The 21,058-nt window shown below is 43.8% G+C and overlaps 1 protein-coding gene across 1 annotated transcript in view; it reads right to left on the bottom strand.

Annotated features, from left to right (window-relative positions):
• Positions 1-18,221, bottom strand: part of LOC126259677 (anaphase-promoting complex subunit 5) — a 150,916-nt gene extending 132,695 nt beyond the window's left edge. The window contains exon 1 of the mRNA XM_049956630.1: positions 17,955-18,221. Coding sequence (XP_049812587.1) covers positions 17,955-18,081 — 127 coding nt within the window. The 5' untranslated portion in view covers positions 18,082-18,221. The remainder of the gene's footprint in view (positions 1-17,954) is intronic.
• Between the last annotated feature and the right edge of the window lie 2,837 nt (positions 18,222-21,058).

Here is a 21,058-nt window from a genome sequence, read left to right as displayed (position 1 = left end):
CTCATACAGAAGCTTATAGATCGTTTTTCCATTGTTCTGTCTGCGAGCGGAAGGAACCCTCTCCAGGAACCGTATTACCTCACTGGAGGTGGTGCTTAATGAAAGTGACTGATCTGAATAGGTCTAACTGGAAACAATAAATTAAATTTATTTCCATGTAAATTTTAAGTGTAGTGCTTTTGCGAATGTCATTCTTGAAAATCAAGTCTGCCAAGATTGCTATCAATTCCTTTTATTACTGGTTTTGACAGGCCCATGCTGTCATTGAATGTGTAAGTTACAAAATAAACATCGCAAGTGAAGATGGCTCAAACACACATGACTTCATAAAACCACTGTGTACACTACTGCAACATTAGAACGTACTTTGTGACATTATTAGATGAAGAGGTTTTTTACAACACTGAAAGGCACATAGTGATGCTGTATTAAACTATAACAAAAAGTGGTAGGGAACAGCAGCATGTCACAAACAAAATACCACACAATTAAAACATACAATCAAAGTGCTGATGTCTCAGTATACACTAATCACTTGACACCACAATGGTGACTTTGACAGTGTAATATTTTCACAAATAAGTAAATATACGGTTATTTACATAGTGGTGTCCGATAATCAATAAATATCAATAAACATACTACACTCCATTTATGTCTTCGCCCCAACCTCATTAAAATATTTTTAATCCTATTTACGTAATATTTTAAATCACAGATCTCAAATAACATAATACGACTATCAGTGTTGTAAAAAGCATGTTTATCTAATAATGTTGCAAGGTACATTCTAATGTTGTGGTATTGTACACAGTGGTTATATGAAACTGTGAGTGTCTGAGCCACTTTCACTTTTGATGTTTGTTTTTGTAACCTTCCGATCTGATGATGACAGTGTAGATCTGCCAAAATGGTTCATACTAATAAAAGAATTACTAGTGATCTTGACAAACTTGAGTCTTCAGCAATAATATAACATTTAGATGACCCCCAAAAGATTGACACAGTGTCAAACATATATCACCTTTTGCATACTGTTTGACCTTTTGATGTTCCCATTTTGTCTGTGGAAATTATTGGCATACATTACTAGAAATCAGTTTGAGGCAGTGCAGTTCCTGTGCAGAGGTTGAATCTCAGAATCTCGCTGAATGCAATTAGATGGCTATAGGACATTAATCTTTGTGTCAGAAACATTGAAAATCGCAATCCTGTCTCATGGGTTAAAGTTGTACTGTTTAAGCCAGCTTTGTGAATTGAAGCAGTGCTGAATATTAATACAAGTCCACAAATAAACACTTCCTAGAAAATCTTCACACAGGTAAGTGACAGTTTATATTGTCGCAGAAGAAGCTGAGTAGCACAGTCGCCATAGTGTAGTGGTTATGATACTAGATTGTTGCATGGAGGGTCGTGAGTTCAAAACTCACCTGGACTGTACAATTTTAACTTCTGTTTTTGGTTCGAATACATTCTAGAAGTATCCACAAATGGCAAGAATCATTGTACTGGAATGTTCTGTAGCTGTATATATATCGTACATGTTATGGCCACAGGCAGTTCGCTCCACGCTCTTGTATGTGCAAGTGCTGAATAAACCTTCGTTAAGTGAAGTTCGTGTTCTTCATTCATCTACTTACGTCTTTCTCTACGTGACATTATTCTGGTGGAGACGCTGGACATTTTAACTTGTGATACCGCACATTACTGACGACACAGTGGCTCCCATAAGGCCACAACAAAGCTGCTGGTTATGTGGCAAGAAACCAGAGTTCGAACCACATTCAACAGATCGCAGTCTATGGGAGACAGAAGAAGAAGAGGACGTCACAATGACAGCAACTGCGTGCCACCACACGAGACATCCTTCTGGGTTCTCTGGTGACGATGGCCGAGATCCAAACAAGTGGATGAAGGTATATGAGCGTATAGCCAAATTGAACAAATGGGATGACACCGTGTGTTTGGCTAACGTATTTTTCTACTTGGAGGGCACTGCCAAGTAATGTTTTGAGAAGAACGAGGAAAAGTTCACAAGCTGGGAAGTATTCCAGGTGGAACTGTGCAAGTATTTCGGTGACACACGACAGACGTGCAGGGCTGAAGATAAATTAAAGTGCAGGGCACAGCATCCAGGAGAAACGACAGCATCCTACATTCAAGACGTATTGGAGCTGTGTAAAATAGTGGATCCTTGAATGAAGGGGGAAGATAATGTTGCACATGTCATGAAGAGTGTTGCTGAGGACATGTATCAAGCCCTATTCCTGAAGGTGGTTTTGACAGCAGACGACATCATAAAATGGTGCCAGTATATTGGGACAATGCATCAAAAAAGAATTACACACAAGAAGTTGGAACTGCTTCCAAACGTCGTATCGATGTCTGTGATGGAGGAAAAAACTGATTTCACAAGTGTTCTTTGTCAGATAGTGAGAGAGGAAGTTCAGAAAGCACTTGGATTGCACGGCGAGCAAAAAGAGACGCTTCAAGAGGTCATAAGGGAGGAAGTGGAACAGATATTGAACCCAATCTCTCGTCCTTCAATTCCCTTTAAATCGGTGAAAAAGTCGAGACCCAGGCAGAGTTACGTTCCTAAAATGCCGCATGAGGAACATGTTTGTGCATCAAGGAAGATTGACATCTGGAGGACCCAGGATAACCAACCAGTATGTTTCCTCTGTGGACGATCGGGACATGTGGTGCACTACTGTGAAGAAAGGCGGCAGATATTTGATGACACCAGCGCCAGAAGACAGCAGGCCGATCTTAACCGACGCCAACTCTGTGACGATGAAGATGAACAAGAAGATGTGGGTGCAGGATGACGTAGTTCACCATCACCACAATCTAGCCGCTGGAGAGGACGCTCCTCAACATGTCAATCAAGGTGTCCATAGCCGTTTAGAAGCTCCAGCCGATCACCTAACTGCAACCAGGAAAACTAAAGTGTGCGACCTTCCTTGGAGGTGAGGCCATCGCCGTCTATCACTACAAAAATGATGGGAAACTACGTCGATATCCTCATGGATGGCTGACCAGCCCAAGCTCTTGTGGCCTCTGGAGCATCATATTCAGTCATTTCGGAGAAGTACTGTCGCCAGTGGCAGAAAACCGTATTCGTCGACAACAAAACATCTCTGCTGAAGGTGGCTCATGGGAAATATGTGAAACCTACAGGAAGATGTGTCATTCGCGTGGCTATAAATGGCCATACACAGCCCTTAGAATTCATTGTTTTACAGGAGTGTAGTCATGACATCATTCTCGGATGAGACTTTTTGAAAGCTTCTCAAGCAATTATACCGTAGATTGTGGTCACTCGAAGATTACGCTAGGCGAGATGAGATGAGATACTGTGTACAGGAAGATGCGCATCCGAGTGTGTGGCGGTTGGTTGGTTTGTGGGATTGAAGGGACCAGACTGCTACGGTCATCGATCCCTTTCTCCAAAACATCAAACACCCACACAGAATAAAAACGAACAATGGAGAAGACAACAGATGACACAGGACAAGAAAGACTTAGAGACCAGAAAAGAAATTAAAATCACACATAGTGTGACAGTGGTTGGCCGAGCATAGAGACAAAAAAGGAAAAGCCAACCACTGAGAAACACACTAAAAACTCAAGACTAAAATCGTAGGCCAAGGGCCAGAATCAACACAAAAAATACGAACACTTAGATTAAGTGATAAAAGCCCCCAGCCCGAATAAAACCTAAAACTAAGCCTGCCAAGGCAGTGTCATCTGTTAGAAGGGCAGGGAGCGTATCAGGCAGCGCAAATGTCTGCCTGAGCACAGCTAAAAGGGGACAGGCCAACAAAATGTGGACCACCATCAAAGCCGCGACAGAGGCGGGTCCTCACGGCGCAGTAAATATCTGTGCATCAGCTGGGTGTGGCCAATGCGGAGCTGACAAAGGACTACTGAATCCCTGCAAGTCGCTCACATGGCTGACCGCCACACAGTCATCGTCTCCTTGACAGCACGGAGTTTATTAGGTTTGGTCAGATCGCACCATTCAGCGTCCCAAAGCACGAAAACTTTGCGGCGTAAGACTGCTCGCAAATCAGTCTCCGGGAGGCCGATGTCCAGAGTTGGTTCACTGGTGGCCTGTTTGGCCAGGCGGTCAACATGTTCATTGCCCGGGATGCCGACATGACCAGGGGTCCACACAAAGACCACAGAGGGGCCGCAACGGGCAAGAGTATGGAGGGACTCCTGGACAGCCATCACCAGACGAGACGAGAGCGAGGGAAACACTGGTCAATAGCTCGTAAACCGCTCAGGGAGTCGCTACAGATAACTAAGGACTCACCTGAGCAGGAGCGGATATACTCTAGGGCACGAAAGATGGCGACCAGCTCAGCAGTGAAAACGCTAGTCAGCCGACAATGAGTGTTATTCGTAATGGTCCCCTAGAGTGAGAGCATAACCGACACGACCAGCAACCATCGAACCATCAGTGTAAACAACGCCAGAGCCCTGATACGTGGCAAGGATGGAAAGAAAGCGGCAGCAGAAGGCCTCCAGAGGGAGTGAGTCCTTCGGGCTCTGTGCCAATTCAAGCCGAAGGCAAGGGCGGGGCACACACCACGGAGGTGTATGCAGGGGGGCCCGGAAAGGAGGTGGAAGAAGGAAAACCCCAACCCCGGAGAGAAGCTCTCTGATGTGGACTGCGATCGTACAACCCAACCGGGGCTGACGTTCTGGGAGATGGACGACCGCCTGAGGGAACAGGAGACGATAATTAGGATGCCCGAGCAAGCTACAAACATGTGTAGCATAAGCGGCCACTAAACGTTGGCACCGTAACCGCAGTGGATGGACACCTGCCTCCACAAGTATGTTGTTCACAGGGCTGGTCCAGAAAGCACCAGTGGCAAGTCGGATCCCGCTGTGAAGGATTGCGTCCAGCACCCGCAATGCTGAAGGGAATGCTGAACCATAAGCCAGGCTCCCATAATCCAGACGGGACTGGATTAATGCCTGGTAGAGGCTTAAGAGGGTAGATCAGTCGGCGCCCCAGCTGATGTGGCTCAAGCATCGCAGAGCATTAAGATGCCGCCAACACATCTGCTTAAGCTGCCCAACCATGAAGCGTAGAGAGGATGTGATGGTGCCATGTCGTATCGTATGCCTTCTGCATGTCAAAAAAGACAGCGACGAGGTGCTGACGGCGGGCAAAGACCGTACGGATGGCTGACTCCAGTATCACCATTTTGTCGGCAGCAGAGCGGCCTTCACGGAACCCACCCTGAGACAGAGCCAGAAGGCCCCGAGACTCGAGTACCCAACTCAACTGCTGGCTCACCATGCATTCAGGCAACTTGCAAAGAACATTGGTGAGGCTAATGGTGTGGTAGCTGTCCACCACCAATGGGTTCTTGCCAGGTTTCAAAACAGGGATAACAATGCTTTCCCGCCACTGCGACGGAAACTCACCACCGACCCAGATACAGTTGTAAAGGACGAGGAGGCGTTGCTGGCAGTCCACTGAGAGGTGTTTCAGCATCTGACAGTGGATGCGATCTGACCCGGGAGCTGTATCAGGGCAAGCGGCTAGGGCACTGTGGAATTCGCACTCACTGAATGGAACATCGTAGGATTCAGGATGGCAGGTGTGAAACAAAAGGCTCTGATGTTCCAACCGCTCTTTAATGGAGCGGAAGGCCAGTGGGTAATTCACAGAAGTGGAACTGACAACAAACTGGGTCTGCTAAGCGGTTTGCAATTATGCTCCATTCAGTGACAACACAGGGATGCTGACAGGGATCCGATAGCAATAGAGGCGCCTAATCTTGGCCCAAACCTGCGATGGAGAGATTCGGAGGCCAATGGTGGAGACATACCATTCCCAACACTCCTGCTTGCGTTGGCGAATGATGCGGCGGGCCCGCGCACGGAGCCGTTTAAAGGCGATGAGGTTTTCTAATGAGGGATGCTGCTTGTGACGCTGGAGCACCCGCCTGCGATCTTTAATCGCCTCAGCGATCGCAGGCAACCACCAAGGCACAGTCCCCCACCGAGGGGACCCAGAAGAATGGGGAATGGCAGATTCTGCGGCAGTAACGATGCCGTTGGTGACCGAGTGAACCACCGCATCAATGGCTTCATTAGAAAGAGGCTCAATAGCGGCAATGGAGGAGAACAAGTCCCAGTCAGCCTTATTCATAGCCCATCTGCTGGGGCACCCAGAAGAGTGACGCCGTGGCAGTGACAGAAAGATTGGAAAGTGGTCACTACCACACAGGTCGTCATGCACACTCCATTGGACACACGGTAAGAGGCTAGGGCTGCAGATTGAAAGGCTGATGGCTGAGTACGTGCCATGCACCACACTGAAATGTGTGAAGGTACCATCATTTAAAATGGAAAGGTAGAGCTGTGCCAATACATGCTCAATGGTGCTGCCTCTGCCCGTTGCCACTGATCCACCCCACAGAGGGTTATGGGCATTGAAGTCGCCCAGTAACAGGAAAGCTAGCGGCAAATGGACTATCAGCGCAGCCAGGACATGCTGCGGGACATCACCATCTGGTGGAAGATACAGACTGCAGACTGTAACAGCCTGAGGCGTCCACACCCATACAGCGACAGCCTCTAAAGTTGTATGTAGAGGGACAGACCCACTGTGAAGAGAGTGAAGGACATAGATGCAGACGCCACCAGATACCCGTTCATAAGCTGCCTGGTTCTTATAATAACCCCGATAGCCACGGAGGGCAGGAGTTCGCATCGCTGGAAACCAAGTTTCTTGAAGAGCAATGCAGAAGAAAGGGTGAAGGCTGAGAAGTTGTCGGAGCTCAGCAAGATGGTGGAAGAATCCGCCGCAGTTCCACTGGAGGATGACTGTCCATGGCTGACAAAGGCATGAAGGGACTGGGGAGGCAGATTACGCCACTGGGTCACTGGCTGCCACCGATTCAGTACCCGTGCGAGTGACATCCATTGCATCCGAGGGTACGGCGAGATCCAGGTCCTCAGCAGATGCCAGAATCTCCACCTCATCCTCAGACGCTGAGGTTGTAGGAAGCGGTGGGATGGGTGCCACCGATATGGCTGGATTCTTGGGAGCCTTTTTCTTTTTCTGCTTTTCGCGTTGAGCCTTCGGTGGTTCCGGCTGGGAGGGCTTCACCGGGTCAGTCTCAGTGACGGACGAGGACCATGAAGCCCTACAACCAGCGACCTATGGTTGCTTCAGCCACTGGCAGGTGTCCACTTATCCACTGGCCTGAACTTGCGAAGGGAGGTCCCCAAGGGACCCCTTCCTGGTGAGAGGAGCCAAAGAAGTCTTAGGCTTCTCTGGCTGGGAAGTGGGAACTGATGTCCCCGACGGTTGAGAGGGGGGGGGGGGAGGGGGGGGGGTGTTGCTCCTGAAGTAGATCGAGCAGGAGCAACAGGGAGTGAAGTGCTCCCCACAATCAAGGGGGCAGGTAGATTCTGACGGATCATAGAGCCAACCGTCGTGACGACATGGGAGATGGGAGAACCGTTGTAGCAGCAGCGGCGTAGGTTGATGTCATTGGCACAGAATGGAGCCTCTCATATTTCCGCTTAGCTTCATTGTAGGTCAGGCGGTCCAGGGTCTTATATTCCATGATCTTCCGTTATTTCAGGAATACCCTACAGTCCGGCGAGCACGGGGAATGGTGTTCTCCACAGTTAACACAGATGGGAGGCGGGGCACATGGAGTATTGGGATGCGAAGGATGTCCACAATCTCGACACGTGATGCCGGAAGTACATCGGGATGACATATGCCCAAACTTCCAGCATTTAAAACACCGCATCAGAGAATGGATATATAGCTTCACATCACAGCAGTAAACCATCCCCTTGACCTTTTTGGGTAAGACATCACCCTCAAAAGCCAAGATGAAGGCACCAGTGGCTACCTGATTATCGCTCGAACCCCGATGGACAAGCCGGACGAAGTGAACACCTCGTCATTCTAGGTTGGCGCATAGTTCATCATCTGACTGCAGAAGAAGATCCCTGTGGAATATAATACCCTGGACCATGTTTAAACTCTTATGCGGCGTGATGGTAATGGAAACATCCCTCAACTTGTCACAAGCGAGCAACCTCCGTGACTGGGCAGAGGATGCTGTTTTGATTAGAACTGACCCAGAGTGCATTTTGGACAAGCTCTCCAACTCCCCGACCTTGTCCTCTAAATGCTCCACAAAAAACTGAGGCTTCGTCGACATAAATGATTCACCATCAACTCGCGGACAGGCGAGGTACCGGTTGAATAATCTGCACTGCCGTCTTTAGCCATACGTTCCTCCCATGGAGAGGCCAGGGAGGGAAATGATCTCTGATTATATTTCTTGCCATTGAGGTTAGACCTTGATCGTTTAGAGACTGCTGGTGGAGGCTCACCAGCGAGAGATGATGTACCACACTTCATTGCAGGTCATCCGCCCTGATGCCACCCACTCCGACAAGGGGCTCTCGCCATGGGCGTCACCCAGCCACAGCAAAGACCACCTGGCAGGATGGCCTTTGCCGGGGGTCCTGATGCCCCAGAAGGATACGCATCTACTCCTCGGCATACATGGGGAGGTAGCAGCTCAGGCATCAGTAGTGCGATCCCTGTGTAGTCAGGGGGCTACCACCAAGAGGGTACATGACGACCCCACCACAACGGACTGGCTACCGTGCTAGATGTCGGGTGTCTAATATCCATGTATATCACGAGGGCGAAGATGGAGGTGCACAATGGAGGGAATGTATGCTACCCGCAACACACTGCAACTGATGTGGCCGGAAGCTTGTGTAAGTCCAACTCCATGACAATATCGGGTGTGCCAGATCTTAGGGCAAGATGGATTTAAGATGCACCACATAAGGCGTCCTTCCCAAATGGTATGCACTAACGGAAAATTTTGAAATGTAGTGGTCAAACCCCTTAGGGGATCATCACAGTAAGGCCGAAATGTTGGAGACTCCTTTTAGTCCCCTCTTACGACAGGCAGGAATACCGCGGGCCTATTCTTACCCCCGGACCCGCAGGGGGGGAGTGTGTGGATACTATGTGTGCTGGATGAAGTGATCATTCCAGCGGTCAGCGCTAGAAAGGTAAATGTTATGCGTCATGCCATGCATCAACCCATGGATCTTGTAGTGGAATGTAGGAGAAGCATACCACTGAAGAATAACTTCGTCATCCCAGCCTCTGTCTACATCTACATCCATACTCCGCAAGCCACCTGACGGTGTGTGGCAGAGGGTACCTTGAGTACCTCTATCAGTTCTCCCTTCTATTCCAGTCTCTTATTGTTCGTGGAAAGAAGGATTGTCAGTATGCTTCTGTGTGGGCTCTAATCTCTCTGATTTTATCCTCATGGTCTCTTCGCGAGATATACGTAGGAGGGAGCAATATACTGCTTGACTCTTTGGTGAAGGTATGTTCTTGAAACTTTAACAAAAGCCCGTACCGAGCTACTGAGCGTCTCTCTTGCAGAGTCTTCCACTGGAGTTTATCTATCATCTCCATAACGATTTCGCAATTACTAAATGATCCTGTAACGAAGCGCGCTGCTCTCCGTTGGATCTTCTCTATCTCTTCTATCAACCCTATCTGGTACGGATCCCACACTGCTGAGCAGTATTCAAGCAGTGGACGAACAAGCGTACTGTAACCTACTTCCTTTGTTTTCGGATTGCATTTCTTTAGGATTCCTCCAATGAATCTCAGTCTGGCATCTGCTTTACCAATGATCAACTTTATATGATCATTCCATTTTAAATCACTCCTAACGCATACTCCCAGATAATTTATGGAATTAACTGCTTCCAGTTGCTGACCTGTAATTTTGTAGCCAAATGATAAGAGATGTATCTTTCTATGTATTCGCAGCACATTACACTTGTCTACATTGAGATTCAATTGCCATTCCCTGCACCATGCGTCAATTCGCTGTAGATCATCCTGCATTTCACTACAATTTTCCATTGTTACAACCTCTGAATACACCACAGCATCATCTGCAACAAGCCTCAGTGAACTTCCGATGTCATCCACAAGGTCATTTATGTATTTGTGAATAGCAACAGTCCTATGACACTCCCCTGCGGCACACCTGAAATCACTCTCACTTCGGAAGACTTCTCTCCATTGGGAATGACATGCTGCATTCTGTTATCTAGGATCTCTTCAATCCAATCACACAATTGGTCTGATAGTCCATATGCTCTTACTTTGTTCATTAAACGACTGTGGGGAACTGTATCGAACGCCTTGCGGAAGTCAAGAAACACTGCATCTACCTGTGAACCCGTGACTATGGCCCTCTGAGTCTCGTGGACGAATAGTGCGAGCTGGGTTTCACAGGACCGTCTTTTTCAAAATCCATGCTGATTCCTACAGAGTAGATTCCTAGTCTCCAGAAAAGTCATTATACTCGAACATAATACGTGTTCCAAAATTCTACAACTGATCGACGTTAGAGATATAGGTCTATAGTTTTGCACATCCGTTCGACGTCCCTTCTTGAAAACGGGGATGACTTGTGCCCTTTTCCAATCCTTTGGAACGCTACGCTCTTCTAGAGACCTACGGTACACCGCTGCAGGAAGGGGGGCAAGTTCCTTCGCGTACTCTGTGTAAAATCGAACTGGTATCCCATCAGGTCTAGCAGCCTTTCCTCTTTTAAGCGATTTTAATTGTTTCTCTATCGTTTAAGAACGGATTCAGTGAATTGTGGATAGTTAACTGTCACCGAGAACCACAGATCCTTCCAAGACGCATGTGCATAGCAAATGCTGAGTAGACCACTTTGTGGCACATCATGCAGCTAAGCATAAGATGCTCGATTTCAACGGCTGCTTCACTACCCGAGCCATCTGGATCCTAACTTGTACCACCAGCTTTTCCAAACTGCGCAGATAGAAGTTATCCTTACAACACATTCACCGCTCCCCTAATTATCCCGTCACCAACTTACAATAACATATTGTCCCCATACCCTCACCCAACAGTTTCCACCCTCTTTGTCTTATCATCTCCCCCTCATTCTCATCTCCCACCCTCTGCCAATGCAGCCTGCCATCTTTCCCCACTCCTTTCCTTTTTTTGCTCCTTTTTTTCCTCACCTCTCTGGCCCAGAACCTCTTGATGCTGCACCTTTTAGCATTCTAGTCCTTGCACACCCCACCAGACAGCATTCGTCTCCCCATGCCCCCCAACCATCCACCCATAAACTACTATCCCTTTCCCTTCCCCACCCCTCCAGATTGCTGCTTCCATCCGAAATGGTGGCTGCGTTCTGGCCTGAACTGCACAGCTGGCAGTCATGTGCATGATCTGTGCTTTCTTGTATGTATGAATGGTGTGTGTCTCGCTTTTGCTGATGAAAACTATGGCTGAATGCTTTGTGTGGGTACCTTAATTGTGCCTGTCTACAACTTATAACATGTCTTCTTTATGGTAAGTAGCAATCTATCTTTTCCTACATTGTTAAAAGCAAACATGTGTCCTTAGTGCAGTTCGGTACAGCTCAGTATGTCTCCACTGACAAATTTGGCACTGTGGCTTCTGTAACGTGTTCAGTTTGTCAACTTGCCTCAGAGGTCACAACAAGCTTACACTGTGCATATTTTATCACTTTACAGCAAGAAGGGTTGTAAACATGGGATGCAGCCCATTGAACTTCTGTACACCACAGCAACATGAATCTAACATTCAGTTGGTATGATGAGATACTGAATGACTGAAGATAAGCCTAAGTGGTCATCTGCAGTAACAAGTACCAACAGACTAGCATAACCTACAAATAATGGCTCATACACACTCCAAGGGCAATGCAACTACATCGTGTGCAGTATTTTTGAGGTAAGTGGGTGCGCTGTGTGGGCCTAGATAGTACGTAACCTAGTATGTAACCATATCCACACTATCAATTTGGCCTCAGGTATCCAATACGAACAAAAGCCCCGTGGGCACAAAAGGGGTGTGCAAGGGAACACATGAAATGTAATGTAGATCAATGGTGCCAGGTTCTCTCCAAGGTTTACCTGACACCTGAAGATTGTCACAGAAGAGTGTGGAGATGGCATGCTACTAATTCACATCTGAAGCATGCTGTCTCACAGGTTCAATAGGGAAGTGAGTCAGTTGTGTTCTGCGTCATTTTGTGTACAGATGTTGGACGCCTCTTATCACTATGAAAGGCAATTTGAGAGCTGTGTAGTGTCAGTATAGGGCCCTCCACCCTATTGTACAGCCCTACAGTTAAAATTTCAACAGAGAAGATTTCATCCTTCATAACGCTAATGCATGACCATCCTCCCTAACACATTTTAAACATGGTCCAGAAGTCAGGAATCAGCCAAATGGAATGGCCTGTGGTATCCAGTGACATGAACATCATAGCTCAATCTAGGGACCAGCTGACCTTCCAGTGCATTACTCCAAGAGCCCTTCTCACAAAACTAATGACCTCACATAGCCAGCATTTAAAGGTGGGGAGACTTAGGTAGCTATGTCTTATCACCCTACACAGCATGGGGAGGGATACAGAGGAATGTATAATACAAGTCGTCGGCTTTGACCAGTGACATAGGAAACATGCGAGAAATGCCGTAAACAATATAGCGATTATAACATTGTGTTACTGATTTTTTTGAATGAGCTAAGGTACAGATCACATATGAGGGGGGACCCAAAAATAACCAGAATTTCTTTCTAGAAAGCATATACTTTATTGTTTTCAAATACAACCTTAATCTCCTTTGAAATACTCTCCATTAGCATTAATACACTTGTCCAAACGTTCATTCCAGTGTTCGAAGCACCTTTTAAATTCGTCCTCTTTGATACCTGCTAGTGCTTTCATTACATTGCGTTTTACGTCTTCCACATCCGCAAAACGCTTCCCTCTCAAGTCTCTTTTCATCCTCGGGAATAGAAAAAAGTCTGAGGGTGCTAAACCCGGCGAATAGGGCACGTGGGTCTAGGTAGTCATCTTCATTGAGGCCAAAAACTGGCAAATGCTGAGAACTGTGTGTGCGGGAGCATTGTTGTGATGCAGGAACCACACGCCAGAATCCCACAAAGCCGGAAGGTTTCGCAACAAACTTCTGCGAAGCCGTTTCATAACCTCCAAATAGAATTGTTGGTTTACTGTCTGGTTTTCAGGGACAAATTCAGAGTGTACGATCGCTTTGATGTCAAAAAAAAAAAACAGATAAACATCGTTTTCACATTTGATTTCACTTGTCGAGCTTTTTTTGATCGAGGTGAGCCAGGTGACTTCCGTTGTGATGACTGTTGTTTACTTTCTGGATCGTACCCATAGCACCATGACTCATCACCTGTAATGATTATGTTGAGAAAATGTGGATCATCTTTGAACACATCCTTCATTTCGAGACAGGCTTGAACGTGACGATCCCTTTGATTTCCGGTAAGAAGCTTTGGCACGAATTTTGTTGCCACGCTTCACATCCCCAAATCGATGGTCAAGATGTGCTGAATTGAGCTCCAGGACAACCCGGACAAGTTCTCGAGTTGGTCGATTGTCCTGCGTCGATCTTCATGGATGAGATCATGAATTTTGTTGATGTTGTGTTCAATTCGAGCAGTTGAAGGTCGACCAGAATGGGGCTGATCTCCAACCACCATTTCTCCCTTTTTAAACTGAGAAAACCATTCGTACACTTGCGTTTTACTAAGAGCATGGTCTTTGTAGGCTGTCTGAATCATCGCAACAGTTTCTGCTGCTTTCTTGCCGAGCAAGAAACAAAACTTCACTGACGCACGTTGTTTGTAAGAACTAGCCATTTCCTCGTGTCACGTCTGCACTGTAACGCACACTCAAAGAACTCCCAAAGAAACCACACTTCTCACTGTTGGGTGACACCGCATGGCAGAATGACTCAGCAGAGCTCCTACTACAGCTCTCTGGCGGCACAACCTGCTACTACAAGTACACGATGTGCAGCATTATGATTCCGGTTACTTTTGGGTCCCCCCTCGAATTTGCAGATACAGCACTTAACATTTTGAGCAGACATGTAGATTAATGTCCACCACTGTAATGAGGCAGTTTTGCTTTAATTAATGAATATCTGCTCCAAATGCTAAAGAGTTCTTTATTTCTACACCCCAAACTGTTTCAGCTTTGATACTGCAGCATTTTGTAGCAGAATCTGAAAACTGCTTCAGTATAAAAGCCAAAACTAGTAACTAGAGCAAAAGACATTTTTAGCAACAGGACTAGGTGCTCATTAATTCAGTACACATCTATGGAGCAGAGCACCCTCCAAACACAGACAAACTAATATTTTTATTTTTCCCTAAATACTATTAGTATTCTACAACAACTTGAGATATAGCTTTTTGGGATGGCTATCACACATAATTTGGGGAGCAAAATAACTGATGATGGTCGAAGTATGGAGGACATAAAATGTAGACTGGCAATGGCAAGGAAAGCGTTTCTGAAGAAGAGAAATTTGTTAACATCAAGTATAGATTTAAATGTCAGGAAGCCTTTCCTGAAAGTATCTGTATGGAGAATAGCCATGTATGGAAGTGAAACATGGACGATAAATAGTTTAGACAAGAAGAGAATAAAAGCCTTCAAAATGTGGTGCTACAGAAGAATGCTGAAGGTTAGATAAGTAGATCATGTAACTAATGAGGAGGTACTGAATAGAATTGGGGAGAAGAGGAATTTGTGGCACAACTTGACTAGAAGAAGGGATTGGTTGGCAGGACACATTCTGTGGCATCAAGGGATCATCAATTTAGTATTGGAGGGAAGCGTGGAGGTTGAAAAAATCGTAGAGGGAGACCAAGGTATGAATACACTAAACAGATTCAGAAGGATGTAGGTTGCAGTAGTTACTTGGGGATGAAGAGACTTGTACAGGTTAGTGTAGCATGGAGTGCTGCAGCAATCCAGTCTCTGGACTGAAGACCACAACAACAACAATGAGAATAATTACTAATCTTACAAAATAAATATTTGGTTAATGAAGTACAATGGGCAACAAAGATGGCCATAACAATGCCATGATCTATTGTGATTCACAAAAAGAATGGGAAAAAAATACGGCAGGATGGCTGGACCAAGTACAATCCTGAAACCACATTGTAAAAGCAAGTTATTATCTATTCCATCCTCACTCTAATAACTGCTTATGCACTGTCTCACATTCCCTTGCCAGCAAAAGCTCACAGCACAGTGACCTACCACTATGAGTGCAAAGGACTGGCTTAAACTTCTAACACTGTTAATGGTGAGATGCTTCAGAAAACTTACAACAAATGCAGTTTTTTATGTTACGCGGTACCATCTGTGTGTCATAACATTTGATATCTTGAAAATGAGATTATCTCAATAAATGGTTTTCAGCAATTGCTACTGAAAAACTAGTCACATCAATTCCCAAAGTAAATCAGCCAAAATTCCACCATACGCAATATCATAAAGAATGAGTTCCTACAGCAGATATTACCATTCACACACAACTAGAATAGAGACTGATGTCTATCATCTAAACACACTCAAACATCACATGGTTCTTTATTAAAAACACCTTGTTCAAGAAAGAAAATCACTGGTACAGTCATTGAGCCTCACACAAGCAATGGTTAAACAGTCATGCTTCCCAATTCATATATTCTCTCTCATAACTGTTGCATGACATACCTTCTTCGTACTCTTATTTCTTTGATGTTTGCTTGAGGCTAACTTTTTACACATTTGTACGAAATTATACAGGATCTTGTTGGTAGCTCAGTAGACTTAGTAATTTAGTCATCTAAGGATAATTTTCTAATGATGTATGATTTGTCAGCTTAACACAAGAGAAAAAAATAACATGTAGGTCTAAAAATATTTTTAATAATAGAACATAAGGAAATAATCCACATGAAGTATGGAGGATTCTCAGTCAGTATTACACTCATATAGTGGATAGGCTGCTCTGAAACTGAAACATACAAACAGCTTCGTAAAGGTAACAGATGATATGTTCCTCTCGTCAACTGTTGAGGTTTAAGTCAAATATAATAAAAAAAAAAAAAAAAAAACCTATGATCTGGCAGCAAACCCGAGATATGTATTTGCAAAATTCAGAGTAATTGGATGGCATACCTCCTAAAATATTAAGTGTAGGCTATTTCCTAAATCCTAACAGAACCTCCCAAGTGCCTTATAAGTGATATGCCGGAGAAAGGATACAAGTATTTCCAAATTGCCTAAAGAAAATTAATTCTCGTACATAAAGATGGAGACAAAGGGAATCGTGGCAACTACAAGTATTACTATTAAAACTGCTGTCTAAAATTGCAGAAATAGTCATTAAATTTCATGAGTAAACAGAACATAATAAAGATGCACCACATCGTTTCAGGAAAGGTCAACCCACAAAGAAAGCAGCTGCAGATTTCACAGCATATGTAGTATTTGCTTTGAAAAAACAGAAACAAGTTTGTAGTCTAGTCCTCAACCTACCAAAGACATTTGATCATGTGTGTCACAGTCTTCTTTTAGAAAAATTTAACCGTATATAACGCAGAGCAAATAATAATAGCCTAATAATATCAAGACCTTTATCGAAAAATAGACAACAATGTGCAGTATAAATACTCAACAGATTGGAAACTGTGCTTTCAACATTCAAAGAAGTAAAACATGGTGTACCACAAGTTCCGGTATAGGGACCATCACTGTTTATTCCATTTGCAAATGATATGTCAGAAGCTGATAACGAAACAAACATTAATGCCAATAACACATCTCTAAAGTCACCAGTGAATCTGCGAAAGACCTAGTAAATGAAGACATGTTTACAAATGGATTGGGCACAAATATATTTTTTGGGGGAAGAGTGCAACCTTTTTACAAATTAAAGTAAAACAACTTTCATGAGGCTACAAGCAAATAGTGCAGTCAAAGCAGATGATCTTGATATCGAGCTTGGCGACTCAAGTATTTCAGAAGTGCGTTGTACCAAGTTTATGGGATTGATGGTGGACAGTTTCATGACATAGGAAACCAATGCAGATAATAATAAATATAAATACATTTAACAAATTACAAATACTAATACTGCCTGCTCTGTACATATATGAAACAATTATATTCTTAAAAATAAACTGCACAGTTTTTCTGAACGAAAATATATATAATTGTAAAAAAATGTGTAAAAATAACTATAACAGACAGACTTCAATGACAAAGATCCTCAATAGCTGGGTGTGTATTTTAAGACCCACACAGTAGGGCCTATAAAGAACATAAAAGCATTGTCTCCTTTCAAACAAAACCTAAAATGTTACCTGGTGTCAGCCTGTTGTTACAATTGAGAGTTCTTAGATGCAAGTACACAAAATCCTTAAAAAAGAGATTCTTCAACAAATTCCATGTAAAATCGTCTAAAGATGCTATATATGTATTTTATGATACTACTTTGTGTATGTTGGCTATGTATGGAAATTTATTTATATGGTGTACATTCTAAATCTTACAAACAGTTGAAAAATTCTGTCATGCATACTCTGACGTATTCACTATAATAACAAAAAAATAAGGACGAAAAATAAATAAAATAAACGTATACACTTGTGTTAAACTGGTAGACGACAGATGGTCTCCGTATTTGTCAGATTCAATTTACAAAAATCACGGAAAACGTAAATCAGAATAGATGGAGAAAGAGTTGAATCCTATTAAGATAATAGTTAATTTCCTCGTATGGTCTTAGAAGTCGTTGGTTGTGTTTGACTCCCTCTCTCTCTCCCCCCCCCCCCCCCCCCCCCCCACAATAATTGGTTGAGGTGACTCTCACCGCGACAGTGCAATAAAGACAAACTGTGGAAACGCAAACAATACTACTATATCCTGCAACATAATTATTTCTATTTCCTTAGTTTCACAGGTTTCTTAGTATGATAATCTTGTAATTAACTTGATTTTACTTTATCCTACCTTTTACTTTCAGCAGACAAAACTCCCGTACCAGAAGCACGACGGCTACTTTATGAGGTGTGATACTCTCCGTGTTCCCTCTCTTTTGTATTGCACTAAAATTGTAAATGTCTTTAGCAGCTGACATGATGCAACAGCAACTGATGATTTCTTCCAGAGACGACTATTTTCGGGATGACACATGTGAAAATCGTTATAACCTACACAAACAAGTGTCATAGCTCCACTACCTTCTAAATACCGCCGTTTATTTTAGTTGTAACATTGCACACATGTCATTTGCAGTGTCACCAACATTAATACAACGGGTGTAAGGCACGTACACACTCTACGAACGGTCTGCGCAAATGCTTTAACACATAATATCTGCGCAGACATATCACTGCGTATGCACAAAAGACATGTGTACATTTGAGATGTGCGCGAAACGGATAGTCGGAGTTAGTCATTTGAACAAAATTGTTCAAATCTTTCGGTATCAACCACGTCTGCAAAGGCAAATTATAGCGTGTGGACAGCAGATCCCCGCAAATCTAGTGCGAGACGCGTGTTTCGAACCCGCTATTTGTTCAGTTCAGATCTGGCTGTACAATCTCCGGTTAGTAGCCAGTTAAGCAATATTCCCGGAATAGCGTGAGAAATGCGTTGTAGGAACCCAGAATAATTCCAAAGTTACGTTTAACTTAAGTCTGTTCCAATACATTTGATTAATAGACATCAAACGTCCACCTACTAAACCCTAAAAGATCCAATACAGTGACTTTTATCATAAGATACACCATCCTTGTCACTTGAACAAATTATTTTTCGCGGTTATAATCTACACCTAAAGATTTGACCTGCTTGTGGTTTCTAATAAAACTCCACATTCAGTCTACAGATTCCGAACTATATCCCGATTATGATGTATTTCATTCTCAGGATGTCTTTGACTAAATTTCTCAGATTTCCAAAGCCCACATTTCGTGTCGTGTTGGCCATTATGAAAGAAAAATTGATTTGAATTTCACAAATTGTCGTCCGAAATCTGTATCTTCGGGCGATGAGGTCGGCTGCATTGTGACCACCCACGTAGTGGCGTACTGATTTGAAAAGATCCGCCATCTTCTGTCGATTTCGGTCGTCAGCAGAATCTTCCGGTATCGACACCGCTGTGATCACAGTGGACAACGCATTGCCGCAGCGGGCTCTATGTGTGGGAAATGCTTGCGTGCTTTGGGAGGAGTCTGTCCTGCACATCGCAGCGATTGCTTGGTTAGAGAGGGGTGGGGGAGTTGAAGTGAGCAGCAGCCAACTATTAGGCGACAGTTACAGTATTTGTTTCGCCTGCACTGGCAGAAAGAGGGTAAGTAATTCTTCCAGTCTAATTATTGAAACATTCACCAGAAATTTCAGCTGACTGCTTCTCTGTCTCAGAGGATGAGCAGCCTATTTTGTGGAACATGACTGCCGCCGAGTTGAAAAAATAAATGAAAAAGGAGGTAATTTGGACAGAAATCGGAAGAAAAATGAATGAAACAAATAAGAAGAAATGACTGTGATTATGTCCAGTGTAATACATTTGCAAATATATTTGTACTGAAAGTTTAACCATAGTTATAATGAGCTGGATGTTGTTGTTATTGTAATCAGTACTGTTAAAGACGATTAAAATTCTGTTCATTGAAGTAATCAGTGAATCCGCTCTTTACAGTGAATCCCCAAGCGATGACATAACTTCTGACACATAGCAAGGATATCACATTGCCCTTGGGCAGTCCAATAATTTCTGACACGTGGCAATGGGAACTGGCAATCTCCGCACAATAGAGCAAATGTTTTGTTAGTAAAACGATACACATCACTTCTTCATGATGTAAAGACATTTGCCTGGCTGCTTAGTGGGTCCTGAGTACTTTTCCCAATAATATAAAGTCTTTCTCCTCTTCTATAACTTCCATGCAGTTTCGGAGTGCCAAAATTAACAGCTTTTTAGTTCGAGCACTGCGCTGCATATTCGACCTTTCTCTGTCTCTGTTACTGCTGTCATGCCGCATTGCCCCGCACCTAGCAAAATCCTGCTTGCAGAATGTGTTGAGCCAATGAACCACATAATACTGCTCTCGTTTGGCAGAAACTATAGCACCCACCGAATTTCAACAAATTGTAAATATAAATTCAAATCTTTCTGAAACTTTTTCTCACTTTCATCCTTACCAACTATTTGGATGTTACTGAATGCAGCTATAAAATTATGTTGTTGTATGACCCATTGTTTACAAGGGAAGGCCTGTTAAACATTAAATAATTCGCAAAAAATCATCTTCTCTTAAAAGCTTAATTAATTCTCTATTTCAATAGCACAAAATTTTCATTAAAATAAAAAAAGGGTTTCAGAAGGTGGTTCTCGTATCACTCTACCATGTACAGTTGTCAAATTTTAAAAGAAAGGATTTTCGTTTTTTTTATGTTCTCACATGCACCGCCCCACGCCTAGGAAAATGTTTCACACAGTATCTTGCAGCCTGCATCGGAAAGCAAAAGATACAATCCTTTTCCGAAACATGCTACAACTAATTTCCACACTACGGAAATGTAGCTTAACCAAAGAATAAACCTGGGATAACATAAGCAGGGATTTCTGTCTGATAAGAAAGCTTAACAGGGGAATAAGTTTTAAGATGCCAGGAATCATGATAGATTCAGACAGCGATAACGACATTTGGGATGAACTGGTCATGAAAATTAGAAAAAAGTAATCTCTTGCCCCAGTTATCCGAATTTAAATCCAGCTTTCATGTATCAGAGGAAGCTGTACTACATCTTTTCTGTCTTGTATATGAGAAACTGCAGCATGTGACTGACAGGAGAGATTATTTCTCTGTATTCTAAAATAACACTGACATAAATGGTCAGTCAAATAAAATTTTGAAGCTAACTACTAGGAAATTGCTAAACCCCTCTGTCACTTAGTCAACTCATGTGTCAAAAATGGAATCTTCCCAGATAGAATGAAGATTGCCACAGTACTACACTACCACTATTCAAAAAAGGTGATCACATGTGCCCAGATAATTACAGGCCAGTTAGCTTCCTCTCCATTTTGTCAAAGATTATAGAAAGAA

Source organism: Schistocerca nitens, chromosome 5 (assembly GCF_023898315.1).
Source record: "Schistocerca nitens isolate TAMUIC-IGC-003100 chromosome 5, iqSchNite1.1, whole genome shotgun sequence".
In the NCBI taxonomy this organism is placed as follows: domain Eukaryota; kingdom Metazoa; phylum Arthropoda; class Insecta; order Orthoptera; family Acrididae; genus Schistocerca; species Schistocerca nitens.
The sequence above is the reverse complement of the archived record's forward strand: the minus strand, read 5'-3'. Positions and strand labels throughout refer to the sequence as shown.